We start from the raw sequence: 21830 nt of genomic DNA on the forward strand, positions 1-21830 counted from the left end.
CGTGTAGGACCGGATCCTGCCTTCTAAGGTAGTTTCCGAAAGTAAAATTTTAAGTTATTTTATTACACTTGACACGTGGATGATGGATAGTTGGGAGCGGAGCAGTCAGCAGAGCGTTTCGTTAACGCATATTAATGGTTTTTCTCATTAAAAGAAAGGTTTTTTTTGTATTTATACCCCTAAAAAATCTCTTATTTGCTCTTATACCCTTCTAAAGTTTGTATTGGCAATTTGACATCTATACCCTTTATAACCTTCCTTATTTGCATTCATGTCCTTACTGTTATCATAAGTTAACTGACTGTTAAATAAAGAATGAATTAATATTAAAAAGACATAAATATCTTGTTTTAGTATAATTAAATAAAAAAGGCAAGTACCTCATTACCCTTTCAAATTTTATAATCCTAATCTAACGGCTATAATAACTAATTTTTGTGTGTCGAAACGAATGCCTGCCAGTTTTTAGTTTTTCGGTATCTGTTCCAACACCACATTTTTTAATAAAAAAATACATATTAGTGTGCGCTTAACTATTTTTATTCCATTAGATATGACTGTGATAGATATAATTAGACCTTAATTATAAAAAATATCACTTGATACCGTATAGTTTAAACTTGATCCTTTATTTTTATAAGAGATAGGTTTTAATTTAAATTTGATTCTTATCAACTTTTAGTTTAAATCAATCTTTAAGTAATGTCCTATATATATATGATGAGGTTATAACTTTCGAAGAGAGCAATTAACTAGCTTATGTTAGAAGTATTCGTATGGACCATGTAGTTATATAAAGTTTAAATGAAGCATGGAACATTAATTCCATGATCAACTTTTATGAGCGAAAATTGTTATATGATTGATTAATCTAAAAGCTTAAGTTATTAGATAACATCACATCATTTAAGATGAATCAACATTCAAATATCTTTCGTGTCTCTCAAAGGTACAAGAAATTGTTTGTGTTACAACAACAGAATGTAAGATGGAAGAAGAGATTATTCTTTGAAACATATTGGCAAGGAAATCCACAGATGAAAGATACAAAACAAGCACTTGATTTACTCACAAGCCAAAGAACTTACCATATGTAGGAGGACTGAGAGTAGAGAGAGTTGCGATCACTTAAGCTCTTCTTCCTGGAGAATATATCTCCAACCAGAGGAATGATAGGCTTCTTCTTTTGCACTTTCCTCATCCTTGTTCCATTAAATTCATTCCTCATCTCTCCATTAATTTTAAGTGCCTGAGCCAGAGAAGGCAAGTACTCGAAATTTGCCGCCATGTCTTTACTCTCCTCTTGCCATCGGTAACTTCGAACTTTATCGGGATTCTCTTCGATTTGCATACTGATCTCTGCTGCTTTTTCTGCCTCAAACTCTGCCAATTTAGACAAGCACTTGTTAAGTTGAGCATTCAGACTTGCCACTGCTAATTCCATCTCAGACTCCCTCTTCTTCAGAACAGTAAGTTCTTGCCTCATTCCTGCTACTTCTGCTTCCAACTTCTTCAAAGAGTTGAGAGTTGTGAGATCATCTTCTCTGTCTTGATTGAACACTGAAGAGGAGTAGGAAGGCGGCGAAGCTGATGCAGAATTCGGAGGCTTTGGAGATGGCGATGAATAAATTTGCACTGGCTTCATAGGTTGATCTAGTTTGACATTTGAGTTGGTCTTCTGATAAGAAGGCTCACCTGCTAGAAAGAGCTCACCGAAGACTGCAACCGCCTCTTTCACCGACCGGAATGGACGAGCAGTATCCACCTCTACTCTCTCCATAACCATTATACCAATGGAGCAGACAGATCAAAGATAAGTTCATATAAGATGTTATGGTGATAATGAGGTTGGTTTCTTTGCTTCTACTTCAAATGCAGACAGGTAAAATACTGCCATTGTTTCAAGTAGAAGTAAGTTTCTAACAGAAAGAAGGGACTTCTCACCTAAGTCCAGTGAGAATGCACTTAATGTTGAAGAGTGCAAAGTAGGAAACATGAACGGATGCCTAGTGGCTCAAATCACTCATGTTTTGTTACAGAAGACCCAGCTAAAAAGGGAATTGCAAATCACAAGTTCTTTCTGGCCAATCCTTGATACCACTGAAATGAGTATAGCTGCTGTCTTTTGTCCTCAATCTGAAAAGAAGAAAAAAGACACAAAGAATCATTTGCACTATTATGCAAGTACTTATTCCCTCAATTATTCTGAAAGATCTCCTTGGTTACAAATACAGAGATTATGCTGCTCTACTATATTTTGGTTGGTAGTCTTCATTTGAATATCTATTGGTAAAGCACTAAATTTTCACTTTAATTATTCCTTGTCACATCAAATATTTTTGTATATCTTCGACATCGATATGCAGACAGAGCAGCATCTTATTATATTGCACGATCCTAAATAATTCTCAATCGAGCTGATATTCACAAATATCATGTGGCAGTAATAGTAGTAACAGTAACTGCAGAGCCTATACAGTATAACAAATGTATGGTCTAAAGATTTATTAGTACTCTTCTGCTGCTAAACAAGAGTGCTTACATTGACAAGAATAAAATCATACCTCAGAAGATTGCTGAAAAGATCTCCAATAGCACAAAACCTGTTATAAGAATAACTGCATTTACATGATTAGTAGATGATGGCTTAGGGAAATATCTTAACAAACTTCAGCGAAACTATCATCTGTGTTATGCTGTTCCACCTAAATACCATGGTAGTACGACTATGACTGAGAACTTTGCACTTGCAAATAGTTGCGTAATGAGATCTTGCAAATCTTAACTAAGACAACATTTTTGTTAAACAAAAACTAAAATAACCTTTAGAACTACAAAAGCACTGATTGTAAAAACTGCTCCTATGCTATTATAATTCCATGTTTTAGACTATCAAATCTCCTTGGTTTAGTACAGAGACCCAGAGAGCAGTAATTAAGCTAATCCAGTAAATTTTATGAAAAATACAAAAGTAGATTTTAGTGTTTCTACAAAACTGAGATCTCTTCCCTCCAACCACCATTTCTGGAATACATTCTTGAACAAGCTGGAAAGGAGATTTGTTTTTTGTCATACTATTATACAAGGATCTGGGATATATAAACAATGCAACAAGAGCATGCAACTTGTCATCTATTGTCAACACAAAGCTTCAGCATGGCTTCATGTCAAACTCTCTCCAAAAAAGAGAAACATTTTCCTTCTGTTTTGCTAGTTCACTATCATCATTTTGCATTGACTAGCATCCTTAACACATTTCGCATCTTAGGCCTTGCCGCTGGAGAGAAACAGACACATGCCAGCGCAATCTTCAAAACTGACAGCATCTGACTGCGAACAGCTGGAGATGTTTTAGGAATTCTGGAATCAAGTATTTGCTCTATTTCATCTAGCCTAGCTGAATAACTGAGTACCCAGTTGGCTAAGTCAATGCCCTCACTGATTGGTTGTCGTCCAGTCAGCAACTCCAGCAAGATAACACCAAAGCTGTAGACATTGCCGGCCATTGTCAACTTCATAGTGTATGCATACTCTGGACCATAAAACAATGACAAGCTGTATCAGTATGGCAAAGTTCACTTCTTCAATGCATATTAAATAGATAAACTTTATTTTAACATTACACAACATCATATATCAAGATAAAGAAGAAAACAAAATGTGTCTCCTGGGAAAATAACTATTTCTCAGTTCCTATCCTGGATCATGTTGTTCTCACATTTAAGTGTGTGTGCATCATGTACAACTGTCATACCTTTGGTGCAGCTTGCTCAACTAAGAAATTTTCTTGGTGCAAAAGGCTATACAGATACCAGAAACTATGAGAAAACACACAGTATCTTAACGCAGAAATAGCAATGTATGGTAGCATGATCTGAGATATATAGCCTATGGCATATATAAACTGAATTTTGCTTGATTGCCATAGCGTTCACAATGCAATATATAGATAAGAAGATAAGACAATCTACATTAAAAGAATTATAACATAATGAAGTGTACAGTTCAGCACAGTCAGAAGGTAGGTTTGTTCATGACCTGAATTAATTTAAGAAAGATTCAGAAATAGCTAGAAAAATACTGTTCTGTATTATATACTAAAGATTCCTTGTGGGCTTCACAAAAGAGTTGGCTCCTAGGGATAGAATGCTCTGCACTTAATCACTCTATATGTTTTACCACAATATAACAAGAAGTAGAGTTCTCGGCACTTGTCATACCTGGAGGAATATATCCAACTGAGTCAGCAACAGTAGAAAGGCTCTCAGTGCTCTTAGAAGGATCAATCACTTTGTAAAGTTCAGCATCTCCTATCTGAGGCTCATTTAGAGTCTTCAAGTGAATGCTCATTGTTGAAAGATCAAGAAGAAGAACTGGTTGTGCGCATCCATGCAGAAATGTCAGCCCTTGAGCAACCCCTAAGGCTATACTATAGCGGGAAGCCCAATCTAAAGCATTTGCTGGACCCTTGTGAAGGTAATCAAACAAGGTGCCCTGGTATACATGCTCATAAAAGATGTAAGCACTATCTTCCGTCAAGACATATGCCAATGGGACCATGACTTTAGAATTGCTCAGTTTTCCTAGGACCTCGAGCTCTTTCCCAAACCTCTCATGACCGCCTACCTGAAAGATCTTGTCACTCCAATTGAGTTTCTTTACATAATAGCAAGCGCCATTAGGCATCACAGCCTTGTAGTAGGTAGATAATCTAGTCTTCAGAACAATGTTGACTGGATTAGCAACTGTTTCCATGGCTTTAGAAAAGTTAATACTGGACCTATGGATACCATTTGTCGTTACGAAACAACCATTTATGATACGAGGAAGGTTATCCACAGGTTGCAAAACTTCATCTTCTACCCGATAAAATCGCTTAGGAAGCAGTAATAGAAGGACTCCTGCTACTAAGCCCAAACTAGCAAGAGAGATGATAACAACAAGTAGGGCAATCATAACAGTAGATCTTCCTTTCTTAGATAAATTACCACTATTACTACTTCCTGTTGTATTTGTAAGATCCTTATTTCCAGTAGAAATGACATTCACATATAAAGGAAATGCAGGGATGGCTCCAGAAAGATGATTATATGAAAGTACCAACATTGTCAAGCTGTGCAAACTAGTAAGAGAGTTTGGAATCTCACCAGAAAAATTGTTATAGGACAGGTCAAGAATCTCCAGATCAACTAACTCATCAAGATATGAGGGTATTGTTCCGCTAAAAAGGTTCCTACTGAGGTTAAGAGCTATAGTTAAGCTGGTTGGCATGTGCGGAATAATTCCTTGTAGCTTGTTGTTTCCCAGCTGGAGCTCCGTCAAACCTTTCAAGGTGTTGATTGACTCAGGTATTGGACCCTGTAATTCATTCTCTCTCAAATCCAAGTTAGATAGCTTCTGTAGGCCAGAAATTAATGGAGATATTTCACCAGAGAATGAATTCCGACTAAGATTGAGTGTGCTCAAGTTTGTCAACTTGAAAATTTCACTAGGGATATCTCCACCAAGATTGTTCACTTGTAGACTCAAGATCACCAATTGCTGAAGCTTACCCAACTCCTTTGGCACCCTACCCTGCAACTTATTTGAAGCAAGATTCAAGAGTGTCAGATTCTTGCAATTACCTAGCTGCGATGGAATCTCAGCATCCAAGTTGTTATTATCCAACTCTAGATAGCTCAAGTCAGATAGTTGCTCAACAGCGGCAGGAATGCTCCCACTGAGCAAGTTTCCACCAAGTCGCAAGCGAAAAAGCCTTCGAGACAAATTACCAGGGATAGCCCCATGAAGGCGATTACCAGTGAGATCAACATACTCTAAATTAGGGGATGATAGAAGCTCTGATGGAATCTCGCCAGTGAGGTTATTGTAACTGAGATCCAAAACCCTCACATATCTTGTAATCCCACTAGGAATTCTACCCACAAAGTTGTTCTGATTAGCCGCAAACCGATGCAGGGTCTTGATATCGGATAAATTTGGGGGAATTCCCCCAGTCAATTTATTGGCAGACAGAACAAGTGTTTCCAACTTGGATAGCCTCCCAATCATCTCAGAAACAGAACCATTTAGGCTATTCTGGCTAAGATCCAAGTGAGTGAGGTTCCTATACTCAAAAATCTCATTTGGTATATGGCCACTGAACTGATTCATAGAAAGCACCAGCTCCTCCAAGGCCAGGCCTTTCCCGGTACCAACAGGAGCAGGAATGGTGCCGTTCAAGAAATTTAAGCTAAGATTCAAACTTTTCAATCGGGACCAAGAAACCAACCGGGTATCCACGGTTCCTACTAAGAAATTGGAAGACAAATCCAAAATTTCCAAATTCACAAAACTTGCGAAACTACCAGGTGGGCCTCTCAATTTATTGTAGCTAAGATTGAGGGACTTCAACCCCAATAGCCCATTGCAGTCGGAGAAGAAGGAATTGGGTATAGTGGCGATGTTATTAAGAGAGAGATTGAGGTACCGCAGGGAATCAAGGTGGCAGAGGAGATCAAAGAAGGTGGTGGTGGAGAGGCTAAGGCCAGAAAACGAGAGCTGGGTCACAACTGAATTGGGTCCATTGGAGCAGATAACTCTATCCCAACGGCATGGATTTGGGTCAGTGGTGTTCCATTGCCCACTGGTTACACCCATGGAAAGGAGGTTTTTGGAGAGATTTTTCATGATATCTATCTGCTTTTGGTTAAGTTTGGGGAAAGTAGCCACAGACCCATGAAAGAAAAAGTTGGGAAACAAGAAGAAAAAGAAGAGGAAGACGAAGAAGAGGCCATACCTCTCCATATCTCTTTAGCTCTCCTCTGAAAGAAAGATTGGATTTTTTTTGGGGGGGGTTAATCTATCTTGGGTTCATCTTCTTCACCACTCTCTCGTTCTTATACATATCAAAACATCATCTTCTTTCGTACCAGAAGGCGTGAGGAAAGGGGGGGAACGGTCAAGGGGTAGTAAAGGTAGGAGCTTTTCAGATTAGACATCTGAGTCTAGGTCTTCTTGGAAGGATCAAAACACCATTATTAACGAACAGGAGGAAAACAAAGGAACTTACAAGAATTTGTCGGGGCCCAGCGTTGACTGATTCGACTTCTTCAGTTACGCGTAAACACATAGACTGCTTACTTAATTATCTTTTGTAATATTTTGTCTATCTCCTATCACTCACTCATTTAATAATAATAATAATAATAATAATAATAATAACTATCAACTTCTCTCTCTCTCTCTCTCTCTTCTAAAATAACAGCGAAATAATATCTATACAGCCTAAATTTAACTACGTAATATTTTTTTAACCAAAAATCCCATTATATTGTTATATTCCTTAGTTTTTAACAATTATAATAAACTAGGGCCATATTAAATAATTAAAAATTTTTATCAATCACACCTTACATTTTATTTATTTTGGGATTCTTATTCTATTTTTTATGATTCTATAATATGACCTCTCATTTTTTTTCTATAATTCTTACTTAATACCTTAACATTATTTCGACTACTACTAGTGTCGATCAAATTACTAAAATAATTCTATCATCCCTTCTCTTATCTTTGCCGAGGCTGCCAACTTTATTTTTTTAAGGAAGAGAAAGAAATAATAAAGAAGATATGAGTAATTTAGATATTTATAAAAATTTAGTATAGTTTAATAGAATAATTTTTTACTGATACCGTCTAAATTAACTCAGGATTTAAAATAAAAATTATAAAAAAAATAGATTATAAAATCTTTAAAGACGAAATATGAATAACAAACTTAGTAAAATTTAGTGTGTCATTTATAAAGTTTCTAAACAAATAACTTAAAATGGAGGACTGAATTTCTACAAATAAGTTAATACGGGTTCTCTGCAATAAGTAGAAATTTAAGGTGGCTATTTGCAAAAAAGAAAGAAAAAGCCTCACCAAGCATTGTATCGCTTGGCCTTAAGAGATCTCTTGACTAGTAGAAAGAAAGTCACTGACTGGTAGAAAGAAGAAAGTGGGAAAGAGTTGATGGGAATTTAGTTGAGGGAAGTCTCGGTCTCTCATACGTTACTTTCAATCAGTTCCACAATTGACGAGACTTTTAAATAAAGTTTGGATCTTTGGAATCTCTTGTCCTCAGATGGCCGTGTCCAACAAGATAAGTTCCCATTTCCAATTCCTCTGTTCTTTTTCCATGTATCCTGTGCATATCATGTGTTTGTGTTTATGCCTGTGCATGCGCGACAGGTCGTGTTAGACGGAGAAGGGGTAGGGGAATTCAATGTACACTGTCAGAGAAATACATTAATTTATGGTTGGGATCTCGAAGTGGAGCATAATAGTTAACAATAGTTTAGTACCAATAATTATGACATATTGAGTGGAAGTAATCTATAGTTAGTGGTTGAGGCTAAACTAATTGGAATGTCACTCTCTTGTCATCTCCTATCAATTGTATTATAATAGATATTATTTTGGTATTTGGAAGGGAAAGTGAAGGAATGATAGAAAATTATTAAGTCCTATAACATATATAAGTTTTCAACGTAAAATCTACCGATATCAACCCGAACATCTACGAAGGGATTCAAACATATGACCTATAATAAGTTCGAAGGGAATTATATAAATGAATTGAAACAGAAGATATTTTCTATTTGAATAACTAGATAAAACAAAAAGGAAAAATCTCTTTATTCAGGAGGAACAGTGTTTCTCATGAAATACCTGCAGTATAGAAAGAAAATCCTTATTCTCAAGCCAAACAACCTCTTAGACAAGCAATAAGTTAGCCCTAGTTTGTGAAGTATAAAGTTGTATAGGACTATAGGAGCATGTTTCATGTGAGAAGATATGAAAACCAATCTAAAGAATTTTTGATCATATATCATCTGAAGGATGGTAGACAACTCTTTCCTGTCAAGTCAATCAATGCCTAACTTTTACATAGATAAGTCATCAGAAAGACTATTAGCATACAAAAAGTATGTCCACTAGACACAGATTCTACTGAAAAAAGAAGTGCTTTGAGAAAAAGGAGTTGCACCTAATAGTGCAGCACTTGCTCTTAAATTAAATTTCTTTCAGTTGGAAACAGACTATAATGGTTCTTATGATTCTGCCAACCTTACAAAGAAAGCAGTTGACAGGGTAACAAGTGTAGTTGGACAGAGTGAAATAGAGGAATACTGAAAGAATGATAAAAATATTGAAGTCATCTGGAGAGAGAAAAATCTTTATCAGCTGGATCCATAAGAAGATATTTACAGAGTAGGTGACTTCTGATCCACATAGATGCTGCCTAAGTATATTAAATAGAATTGCCTTTTGAAATAGCAATTTATTTAATGAGAATTTCTGTCACGGTTAGAGTTTTTTTTAGTACTCTTAACAAATTGGAAGAGTGTAGTATAAATCGTTGTTTCATTCAGCGACTTAATGTATCTAATACTCTTCCATCTATGAGTACTCAAAATTGTTCACCGACTTTCTATAAAAATTCCTATCATGGTTACCATCATTGGCCCATTTAATCATGATCAAGTAACAAACAAGTTGCCTATAATTACATCCTCATCTCTACCAGTATAATTCTAAGAACTGCAACCAGCATTCATTATCTGCATCACAAAAAAACAAAAAAGAATTCATAACGTGAATTTAAAAGTATCTTAACAATAAGAATATTCATATTTTTTATCTCTAAAACTATTATCCCATTATCATTTGGTTTTGGGCCCTTGAACTTCAACTTTTCTGGCACCTCCTATACGACCTCTATTGCCTGCATTCCCTGGAAGCAATAAGTAAAAGTTATTTTTAGAGTTTGAAAAGCTCTCATGACAGAGTTTGAAATGTCATTGTGGATTTGAAGTTCAAAATCCATATATTTCCTGTTAAAAAAAAAGCCTCTCGATCAAACATCAGAGAGCCTCACTCAGGTAAAAGGCTAACTTTCCTCAGACTACAGCCAACTGCCAAAGTTGCATCCCTCCTAAATGAATCACATGCATGATGCGTGCCCACCACCAGCAAAAATTATCACAGATTCAAAGTCTCATAAAATTACCAAACTACAATATAACATCTATGGGTTGTACAGTGTTAGCCTCATAGATCCATTATGGACTTGTATAGTCTTCTCTTGTATGCATAAACAACAACCTACAGATGAAAAAAAAGAAGCAAATAGGATGGCCTACAGTTAGTGTGAATGGTTAAATGAATAAATAAGTGATAATCTAAAGTTATATACTAGATAAATTCCAAGCTATTGTGACCTCTGCTCTTTGGTTCATTTGGAAGAAAAGATGCTTAGGACGATTGGGCGGCTTAAGTGAGACAACATTTTGCTGGAGTTGGATGCTCTGGATCTCATAGGATCCATTTGGGACGGCCTTGACGTCCCCATGGCTATACATTCTTTTGTAAATGCCAAAGTTATACATAACTATAGACAGGTTAATATGGCTGCAAACTGGGAATCAAATATAGATCATTTATACGAGTATTGGTTTTGGGCTAGTAGTTCAATGGAAATGCCCAAACTATCTAAGGACTTTGTTGCATTTGATCAGTCTGGTGCTGTCATAGCCTAGATCTTGTAAGCAGCTTTGCAGATAAAGAACAGAACTAGAAAAAACAAACATGAGACTTCCTCAAAAATAAGCTTTTAGCATGATTATCAAAACTAATTACATCCATCACGAAATAAGAAATATTATCATTCAAGCATTGTGATGCTATCAGGTTTATCCAAACATTTGAACTACAGGACTTTGAAGGATGTAGAGAGCCACTATACACCACCTACCAAAGTACAAATGAACATAAAAATTAATCTCCATTTCCAACTGGATTAATCAATCAATCAATTTTTAGATTACACCAAAACTAGTAGCTCCAAGAGAACAATTCCAGTTTCCAGATGTAAAATCTCCAATTCTTGTAGATAACTTTATAGAGTTCAAGATTCGAGTCGCGATCCATTGGGGAGCATAATTTCCTTGAAGTAATCGGCATATTTTTCCCTTTTACTAAAGAATCGTTCAATTTTATGACATACGGATAATTAGGCATCCAAGTAATGCGAAGCAAAAGGAAGAAGAAGAGAGCTTTCGCAACCAAAGTAGCGATAACTCCAATTTCACCAACCTTAATGCCGGACAACATTGCCGCATCTACTCCTCACCCATGGCTATGGCTTCTCCTTCTCCTCCTCGTTGAGCTCGATAAGCACAATTTGGAAACCCTAATCCCATTCTTGACCTCGTGGCAGCGGAGGAGGAGGACGAGGAGGCGCGACTTTTATTAAGCAACGACGACGAGGGTGAGAATAGCGACGGATCGGGATGCAGGAATTTCCTGCATTCGGGGTATTTGTCAGCCAATAATAGGCTGCTGCTAAATCAGTTAAAAGAAGTTTGAGAAAATTACATTTCACACCCTGAACTTTCACAAACTTACGATTCACCCCTATCTTTTCAATATTTACATCTCGAGACCCTCTGTTTAAAATTTTTCTGATTAAATTAACAAAAGATCAATGGAATGTATCAAAACTAAGCCATTATTTGCTTTGAGTTTAGTACCCTTCTAAATTGGTTTAGAGACTCTTAAATTAGTTTAGTCACCAAAACATCGTATCTATCCAAGTTTAGTCTTCAAATAATCAAAACTGAAAATCAAAACTAACTAATCAAGTTGGAGACTTAGTCTTAAACCAAACAAGACCTAAGATATTAGATTAGAATCGGCGCAAGTGTCCCCGAATAATGGACTATTTGCACTATAAAAGTCTTCAAATTTTAGTAATAATAAGATTAGGCTTCTACACTGGAGTTGGCACAATTAAGTGCTTTTCCATGGAAATGATGTACAGTTATTAGAGACCTTTCAAAGTTTGTATTTCTTTTTCTGGCAAGATCTGAGACTTGATATGTGAATTTTAAAGTATTGTAGAGAAATTAGGTAAAACTGCTAGTAATGGAAGTGTCAAAATTTATTTATTTGCATATTCTTCAATCCCATTGTGCATTAAATTTTTATAGCCACCTGTTTCAACTTAAACCAGTTCAATCTAATCCTCTAACTAAGTTTGCAAAAAAAAATAAAAAAGTTTGTGGCCAATGATGTCAACCCCACCTCAATTGCCATAAGTTCATGCTTATCAAATCATTCCCTTATCCTTCCTAAGTGTGCACATTTGTGTGTAGACTACCCTGATCTTCTACAGTAAGAGCATTCCAATTGGGTCTTCTTGAATGAAAAGGATAGATAGATTAGCTCAAGATGTGGGGATACTACTGGATGGTATAAAGATACTTTACTCCCACTTACCATCTAATCCATACAAACCTAGAAAAGAACAAGAAAGGCAACCTTGATTTCATAAGCACCAAGACAGTATAATAATTGATGCTATACATGACACAACAAGATCAAACCATTAAGCATTAAAATACAAACATAGCATCCTTTACCTCCACTAGTAGCCATTTCCTTTCAGGTTTGGTTGGTTTTGGTTTCATTGCTCAACGGCTACTTCCCCCTTTGCTGGGTCCCGCCAAAACCAAACACTTATTAAAGCACAAAGACTTGTTTCCCTCCTCTAGTGGTAGATGACATGTTTCAACCCCCTGAAAGTGATCACTTTGACAACAACACTAGGCTTTGTAAGCTTCACTGCTTGTTTGATCCCCTTAAAGATCAAATAGCTAATTGAAGGAATTGTCTTATTAGCAAAACAAGAGAGCTCACAGAGAGAGAGAGAGAGAGAGAGATGGATGATTTCAGCTTCCCTACAATTGCAGTAGAGCATGATTCCTCCCTCTGCCAGCTTCCTTTTCCTCACTTTGCCGCATCCCCTTTATGGTTCCTTTCCTCCGCCACCGATGGTGAGAAGACCGCCCATGAACACCATACGCCTGCAGAAGAGAGTTCCAAAATTGCCAACCTATCGAAAAAAGATTCAGAGAGCGATGAACATGGCGGTCCTCGTGTCGCTGATGAGGAGAAGATGGATTTGCTTTGGGAGGATTTCAATGAGGAGCTATCCTGCAGCCTGAAGAGGAGGACAGAGAAGGAGTGGCGGGTGGATGCAGCCTCAGATGCTTCTGCCACCGCAAGCGAATCGGATGCAGAACGGAACGGTATGGTGGAGCTCCGGTGTATGCGGACAGCAAGATTGATTCATCATAGAAGGCCAAGCCTGCTGCTACTGCTGAAGGTTCTAAAGAAACTGTTCTTGATTCAGAAAACTACTTCGTCCACAAGTACATAATCTGAAAAGAAGATACAGAAGCAGGCAGATGAGCTGCATGTAAAGGTTAGAGCCGAATTCCTTGATGGACTGTGTCAGAAAATGAGGTAAAAAAACAACTATTGAAGAGCTTACAATCTTGTGCTGTAAAATTCTGAGTAAAAAGATAACCCTGTAAACATAGTAATGTAGTACACCATCTATTATTTAAGTAAAAGATTCAATCTGTAAAGATACAATGGTTGTTTCTTCTGTTATTCTCCAACTTCATTTGTTTTGATTGCCTAACTTAAATAAGCTTTCAATTCCAAAATTCTGCAGCCTTTAGCAATTCATTGCATGTACAGAACAACTGCATATGCCCTTTGGTTGGAAAGAGAAGTGCCTGGGTTACCCCTGGCCCATTGTGCTCTTTCCTCTCTGTCCTTGAAATAAAGATAGGCAACGAGACAACCATGAAAAGGACATCTACCAACTTGATGTTTCAATAGCTAACCTCAGTTGTATGATCATTAGATGCCAGGCTGGTCTAGCAACAATCTTGTCTGTTTTGATAGGTCAGTTTGTATTGCCCATAGTTGCAAATAAGATATGGCAATTGGTTATCATCCATTGGTGAAATCATGTAAGAAGGAACAAGGTAGTAAACTAAAACAAGAATCAAATGTAGAATTAGGGCATGGACAGTTTGTCAATGCTAATTAGGCACTGATATCTAACCATTTATGTTGGTGTTTTAGCAACCTAATAAACCCAAATCCTTTCTGCAAATTAATCTAATGGATCACAGCTAATTAAGTATATTAGATTACTAAACCTACATGGACTCCAACCAGTTCTTAGCTCTCTCTGATCTTTCTTTTCTAATTTATGCCACTTCATACAAAACAATATCAATTTGCTACTCAAATGACAACATAATTGAACACAACAAATTCAAGCCCCTAACTACCAAATATCCTATAACTTCACCAACTAATCCAACTACTCACAATCTATATTAATAAACTGAAGATTTACTTGCTAACCAACTATTTTATCCTTTATGTATAATATGAACCATATCAACAAGAAGACCTACAGAGTAGCCGCCATTTGTTTTAGTGGATATCCACAGCATGAGCTAAAACATATGATTGTGAATATCTACCTTAAAAGGAGAATGCTCAAAGATCTTCAGATTTTCTTATCTAACTTATCCAACAGGAAGAAAACCATCAATAGTAAGTAGTGAGACAAGACAGTAATTAGGGAAAAGAAATAGAAGTTCTTTTCATGCCAGAAGAACATATAAGCATACAATGCCACAGGGAAAAAAAGGAAAAGAAAATAGGAACTCCACAATAGACCTGCTATCTATTGTCTTTGATTAAAAGGAACTCTGTAGATTCGGTCTGCCACCATTATTATGATTACGGCCTGCTATCTATTGTCTTTGATTAAAAGGAACTCTGTAGATTCAGTCTGCCACCATTACTATGATTACTGCTTTAAGGACAGTCCTGCTGAAGGAACAATACCTTCACCGAGTCATGGAAGAATGATATCTGTTAAAATCTGAAGCCCACGTTTAACATGATTCCAAAAAAAAAAAAAGATCAATGAGATATAAATGTTGCATATGAACAGAAAACATGTTTCTATATAATTAATGAGTGCATAAGTATAATACAATGCAAGTATTTACTTTTATCCATAATAATTAACTGGCAATAGCACATCCTGCAAAGCGGATCACCTTATTCATCTAAGAGACAGAAGAAGGTAAGCCCAAAACCTTTTTATTCTATAATGCGGATACAAAATAAAGGAGTGCATCATACATTAGCTTTCACTGTAACAGCAGCTAAGAGTAACTCCTATTTTGTGAGCTTATTTACATTATTAAACTGACACATGTTGAGATATTCTCAAATTTCCAAGTGTACAACAATAGAATTCTAGCTTTATGATAACTATGTGCCAGACAGAGAATAGACATTAAATATGAGGTACAAGAGAGCCTCATAATTTGCTGGATACTGCAAGATACTTTGTATGACGTGCCTGGGCTATCATCTTCCCAGTCTTCTTCCTGAAATCTATGGAGGTGACGACCACTGCTTTTCCAGCATGCAATAGCTTGGCCTCAATCTCGATTTCTTCCTGCTTAACCAAACAGTCACAGATTCCATGTTAAGCTTGCCTCAAATATGCATTATACAGTTATAAGTCGTAGAAAATTTTAGACAGAAGAAAAGCCAATAATCTGCAGATTCTAATATGCAAATACAAAATCACATCAAAGAAATGGGGAGTTACTATTTCTGACAGGAATTCAAAAGTAATAGAGTAACTCCAGAAAGGATAACTGAGGAGAAGAATGAGATAGATAACTAACACCAATCAGCAACAGCTTGCAGGACCTAAAGCATTCAAGGTTTAAAATTCAAACCTAATCAATCCTTAATTGCATTGACTTTTTATTGAGACATTAGCATCATACTTTATAATAGTTAACACATAATTGTTAGCAAAATAGTCCCCCAAAAATAAGTAATTATGTGCATGATAACATCCAAGATGAAGCACCCTCTCTGCTAGATAGTTTATAAGGTAATCAAATAAAACCACAACCTGAACTGAAGGTTGGAACTGAACTTCAAGAGTAACCTTCTACTACTCGCTATCAAATCCAAACAAGTTGCTTGCTTTCTGCAACAATAGAATGATTTTGCAACCAATATCCATAAGATCCAAGCAAGTAACCAGACTAATAATGAAGCAACTAACAAAAGGATGTATGCATGGTAGAGCAAGGGTAAAAGGGAGACAAGTTCAGGATTGAAACATTGGAAAATCACATGCAATGACGAGAAATAAACAACAATTCATACTGCTTTTAGCAAAAGAAAATGTTAATGCTCAACAAATATGATTAACAGTTTATTCCAATGTGAAACTCCAGTTATCCTTTCCTAATTACACTGAACTTTTATACAACATCAATTTGACATCCACATACATTCCACCATTCGTAATTGAAGCCATCCAGAATGTCGCATAACTAAGATTCCAAAATCATTGTACGAAACACATTGAATTGGTACCCAATTGTTGAAGATTTAGGTGCTAGAAGCCTTGGGACGCTACCTCTCTTCAACAAAAAATTAAGAGATGTGGCAACAACAAGAAGCTATTTGTCCAAAATATTTGGTGTCGCAGAACAAAACATTTCCTCCATTCAGTTTTATTTTGTGCAAACTAATTTGTCAGACAGTCTTCGTACTACTTCCACATACATCATGTTGTCTTCCCCAGATTCCCAGTAACCCTTCTACTATAATAAAACTGATTCTTCTTCTCACTATAACTAACAAAATTGAAGGAAAAACAAGATGAGTTTGCACCAAAAATGACAATGCAACAAGAGGAACTATAGAATGCGACATGAAGAAAACAAAATAGTGCTGAAGCATAAGAGTCCATGGGTTCCAGCCATAGAAAGTCTCCTCACAAATGAGAGCAAGAATGCAAATCTCTCTCCTGGGACACCCTTTTTATAGTGATATAAGACGCATGGTCAACACGTGCCAAAGAATAATTCACACCATTCATAATAGAAAAAGAACACTGAACCTGAGGAAAGGGTTGCCCATTTAGTTATGACTTATGAACCTTTGTGGTGTTTTTATCACCATATAGTCCATAACATCCACACAAATTGGTGGTGAGAATTTTCAATTGAAGAAAGTTTTCAAAGAAATCTCACCATCAAGGTAAAATTCTATATAAATGTACCATCAACTGTCAAGTTGATCTGAATCATGAGTCTTTCCCACCAGCATCCATTGAGAAGTTCTAGTATTCTCTTTCACAAAATGAATCAAAATAACAGGAATCTGTACTATTAGCCTAACACAAACTAAACTTGACAGTCATAGTAATCCAGTTAGCAAAGAACTACCAATATATAGTTCTTTGTTAACTGGATATCTTTTTCCTAGAGCAACTAATAAAAACCTCATGCAGCCCTACTCGACATGTCTCTTCCCTCCTTAGTAAACAAGTCGAGAAAAAGAAAATTATTAGCAAGACCAAATCCTGTTCTCTATTATCAGATTTCACAAAATTCCAACTTCTAGACTATCTCACCCATAAGAATAGATTCACCAGACGATCAAATTAAGATCTTTCAAATTGAAACGGTCATCTTCCATTTTAAACTAAGAAATTCAAGCGATTCCAATGCTATGGCCAATTCGACCTAATTTATATCAAAATTGACCCAACTCAACCGAGAACGGCTATGATCTAGAGACAAAAGAAAACAAATCAAACACTCACGTTGATAAAGGCGACGTCCAAGTAGGAGACGCTAATCTCCAACGAGACGCCACTGGTCTGAAACCCACTACTAACGATCGCGGCGGAGCCCACCACATCTGCCAAGGTCGCCACGACGCCGCCATGGAGGTAGTTTCCCGAGTTCTGCAAACACACCGAGATCAAGAGGGAGAGATCGAAACCCTAAGAAAGAGCGTGAGATAGAGATAGAGCGAGAGGGGCTTTACGGCGAGGCTAGCAGGGATGGAGAGGGAGCAGAGGACGCGACCGGGCTCGACGGAGGCGATGCTGAGGCCGTGGAGGACGGATTCGAAGGATTTTAGTGGCAGAGAGGAGGAGAAAGAAGAAGAAGGGCTGGGCTCCAAGGATCGCTTCACCGCATCCAGCTCCATTTTTTTCTTCTCGTTTCTAACTCCGTGGAATGGATACGATCACATTTCATATATTTATTTAGGAAAAATTACAATTTACTCGGTAGCCAACTCGCCAGATGACTCGGAGATACAGTTAACTCGAAGAAGAAGCTCTACTGACTTAACACAGATCTATATGGCACTTAAATTGGAGCAATAGTTCGAAGATGGTAGTTAGACCTAAATAGTTTTGTATCTAGAGATGTTGGCCCTTTATCCGATCTATATCTAGTTTTCAGACTATTAGATAATCCAAAATGTATTGTTGTTGTGTAGACTAATTATAATCATTATTATTTTTTTAATATTTTATTAGATATAAAGTTGCAGAGAATTAAATAACTTTACAACATATTTAAAATAATATTGCCGAGCAGCGATGGATAATAGGTAGCTCAACGACAAGGTCGATAGTGACAGCAAAGCTATTAGGAAGAGTGTCACGCAACACCCCTTGTGCTAAGTGTCAATCGAGCAGACACGATCGATAGTGAATAGCAAAACTGTTAGGAGTGTCATACAACACCTCTTGTGCCAAGTGTCAACCGGCACTTGCGTATCTGGTTGGTTGAATTTTTTTCGTATAAACCACTCAAAATGTTTTATTATTATTTATTTGGATGCATACCCCTATATTGTGTATTTTTGTATGAACAATCTTCAAGTTACTTATTGACAACTATAAATTAAAAATTGAGGATTTGATCCTCGAAAATATGAAACTGCCCTCAACTTAGAGGTAATGTATGCATAAATAAATTGGTTTTTTTTTTGTCTTTTTAGTTTCAAATTAGCTATTATCTTTAAGGGCATATATGCACAAAAAATAAACCCTTTACATATGAACCATATAGACACGATGATTTGACTGACACAAGTTGAGATATTCTCAAACTTCCCAAGCTAATTTTTCTTAAGTATTACTAAACTCTAAATCTTAAATACGAAACTAGTTGAATTAAGTGAGAATTTTAAATTCCTCAAGAAAATTACTAAGTATGGAAATATATTTCTAGTTAAATCCCTTTCAGGTTCCGCGAATTCTATATAAGTCGCTAATAGAGACCGCAGCTTATATTTATAAATTGCTGTCATAATCAGTGATTTTTAAACTCATTTAGTTTTGTATTTAAATTTCAAAGTGAATTAAATATGCTTACTATGTGCGAGACAGATAAATTAAATATGATTATATGAGGTACAAGATAGCCTCATAATTTGCTGGATACTGCAAGATACTTTGTATGACGAGCCTGGGCTATCATCTTCCCAGTCTTCTTCCTGAAATCTATGGAGGTGACTGCCCCTGCTTTTCCAGCATGCAACAGCTTGCCCTCAATCTCGATCTCTTCCTGGTTAACCAAACAGTCACAGATTCCACATTAAACTTGCCTCAAAAAAATTTTGACAGAAGAAAAGCTAATTATATGCAGATTTTACTGTGCAAATACAAAATTACATCATAGGAACTGGGAGTTACTTTCTCCACCTAGACACATTCCTGACAGGAATTCAAAAGTTGTAAACTAACTCCAAAAAGGATGAGTGAGGAGAAGAATGAGCTGCATTACTAAAACCAATCGGCAACAGCTTACAGGACCTAAAGCATTCAAGGTTTAAAGTTCAAACTAAATCAATCCTTAATTGCATCGACTTTTTATTGAGACGTTAGCATCATATTTAATAAGAGTTTAACACATTATCGTTGGGAAAGTAGTGCGACAGAATAAGTAAATATGTGCACGATAATGTGCAAGATGAAGCACCATCTCTGCTAGATAGTTTATAAGACAATCAAATCAAACCACAACCTGAACAGAAGGTTGGAATTAGAATCCAGAGTTTCAAAACCTTCTACTACCTGCTATCAAATCCAAATAAGTTGCTTACTTGCTGCAACAATAGAATGATTTTGCAGGAAGCAATTACCATACGATCCAAGCAAGTAACCAGACTAATAATGGAGCAACTAACAAAAGGAGGTATGCATTGTAGAGCAAGGGTAAAAGAGAGACCAGTTCAAGATTAAAACATTGGAAAATCACATGCAATGAAGAGGAATAAACAACATTTCATACTGTTTTTAGCAAAAGAAAAGGTTAATGTTCAATAAGTATTATTCACAGTTTATTCCAAAGTGAAACTTCAAGTATCCTTTGCTAATTATATTCACTACATCAATTTGACATCCACATACATTCCATTGTTCATAATTGAAGCCATCCGGAATGCTGCACAACTAAGATTTTCAAAGTCATTGTACAAAACACATTGAATTGGTACCCGGTTCTTGAAGATTTAGGTGCTAGAAATGAATCATAATCCTCCATTTCAGTCTTATTTTGCGCAAATTTATTTGCTAGACATAGTCTTGTCATGCTCTTTCTTACTACTTCCTCCTACGCCATCTTCTCTACCCCTGCCCCCCAGTAAACCTTCTACTTCAATAAAATCAATGCTTCTTATAATAGCAATTAAGAAAATCGAAGAAAAAAAAAACAAGATGAGTTTGCACAAGAAATAAGAATGCAACAGGAGGAACTATAGAATACAACAAAAAGAAAAGAAACCAGTTCTTAAGCATAAGAGGTCATGTGCTCAAGCCTTAGAAATAGTCTCCTCATAAATTGGAGTAAGGATGCACATTTGTCCCCTGGAACACCCTTTTTATAGTTATATAAGATGCATGGGCAACATGCGCCAAAGCATTACTTGCACCATTGCATAATAGAATAAGAACATTGAACCTGACGAAAGTGTTGCACATTATGACTTATGAAAAATTTGTGGTGCTTTTATCATCGTATAGTCCATATCACCCACATAAATGGGTGATACGAAATCTCACAATCAAGGTGAAATTCTACATAAATGTACCATTAACTGTTAAGTTGATCTGAATCATGAGTCTTTCCCACCAGTGTCCATTGAGAACTTCTAGTGTTTTCTTTCACAAAATAACAAGAATCCCTATTATTAGCCTAACACAAACTAAACTTGACATAGCAAAGAACTAGCAATATATGGTAAATTCTGAATTTTTTTCTAAAGCAATTAGTAATAGCCTATGCAGTCCTACTCAGGCATGTCTCTTCCCTCCGTAGTAAACAAGACAAGAAAAAGAACATTATTTGCAAAACTAAATACGGTATTCTATTATCAGATTTCACAAAATTCCAACTTCTAGACTATCTCAACCATAAGAACAGATTCACCAGAGGATCAAATTAAGATCTTTCGAATTGAAACGGTTATCTTCTATTTTAAATTAACCAACTCAAGGAATTCCAATGTCATGGTGTTTCGATCTAATTTGTATCAAAACTGAGCCCACTCTACCGGGAACGGCTATGATCCAGAGGTAAAAGGAAAGAAACCAAATACTCACGTTAATAAAGGCGACATCCAAGTAGGAGACGCTAATCTCCAACGAGACGCCACTGGTCTGAAACCCACTACAAAAGATCACTATGGAGCCCACCACATCTGCCAAGGTCGCCACGACCCCGCCGTGGAGGTAGCTTCCCGAGCTCTGCAAACAGACCGAGATCAAGACGAAGAGATCAAAACCCTAAGGAAGAGTGTAAAATGGAGATGGAGCGCGAAGGGTTTTACGGCGAGGTTAGGAGGGATGGAGAGGGAGCAGAGGACGCGACCGGGCTCGACAGAGTCGACACGGAGGCCATGGACGACGAGGGATTCGTAGAATTGTGGCGGCAAACAGGAGGAAGAAGAAGAGGGGGGATTGGGTTCCAGTGATCGCTTCACTGCGTCCAGGTTCATGTTTCTATTCCAACTCCGCGGATTGGTTCGATCCCATATCACACACACACGCACATATATATATATATATATATATA

At 36.8% G+C, this 21830-nt stretch overlaps 4 protein-coding genes across 4 annotated transcripts; 1 reads left to right on the forward strand and 3 right to left on the reverse strand.

Moving 5' to 3' along the window:
- Nucleotides 1–893: 893 nt before the first annotated feature.
- On the reverse strand, nt 894–2793 carry LOC140771711 (uncharacterized). The gene is made up of 2 exons (XM_073113333.1): nt 1945–2793; nt 894–1767 (listed from the first exon to the last, which is right to left on the reverse strand). The coding sequence occupies exons 1-2, from the start codon at nt 1994–1996 to the stop codon at nt 1085–1087; spliced, it is 735 nt and encodes a 244-aa protein (XP_072969434.1). The 5' UTR covers nt 1997–2793; the 3' UTR covers nt 894–1084.
- Nucleotides 2794–2927: 134 nt separating this feature from the next.
- On the reverse strand, nt 2928–7003 carry LOC140771710 (uncharacterized). Its single transcript, XM_073113332.1, has 2 exons — nt 4221–7003; nt 2928–3532 (listed from the first exon to the last, which is right to left on the reverse strand). The coding sequence occupies exons 1-2, from the start codon at nt 6784–6786 to the stop codon at nt 3225–3227; spliced, it is 2874 nt and encodes a 957-aa protein (XP_072969433.1). The 5' UTR covers nt 6787–7003; the 3' UTR covers nt 2928–3224.
- Nucleotides 7004–11651: 4648 nt separating this feature from the next.
- LOC140771827 (uncharacterized) lies at nt 11652–14539 on the forward strand. The gene has a single exon (XM_073113584.1). The coding sequence runs from the start codon at nt 12752–12754 to the stop codon at nt 13250–13252; it is 501 nt and encodes a 166-aa protein (XP_072969685.1). The 5' UTR covers nt 11652–12751; the 3' UTR covers nt 13253–14539.
- Nucleotides 14540–15240: 701 nt separating this feature from the next.
- On the reverse strand, nt 15241–21784 carry LOC140771826 (uncharacterized). The gene is made up of 5 exons (XM_073113582.1): nt 21586–21784; nt 21359–21502; nt 19210–19322; nt 15848–15925; nt 15241–15376 (listed from the first exon to the last, which is right to left on the reverse strand). The coding sequence occupies exons 1-5, from the start codon at nt 21751–21753 to the stop codon at nt 15313–15315; spliced, it is 567 nt and encodes a 188-aa protein (XP_072969683.1). The 5' UTR covers nt 21754–21784; the 3' UTR covers nt 15241–15312.
- Between the last annotated feature and the right edge of the window lie 46 nt (nt 21785–21830).

The sequence above is a fragment of the Typha angustifolia genome, chromosome 12 (assembly GCF_048772165.1).
Source record: "Typha angustifolia cultivar Huaian chromosome 12, ASM4877216v1, whole genome shotgun sequence".
Taxonomy (NCBI): Eukaryota; Viridiplantae; Streptophyta; class Magnoliopsida; order Poales; family Typhaceae; genus Typha; species Typha angustifolia.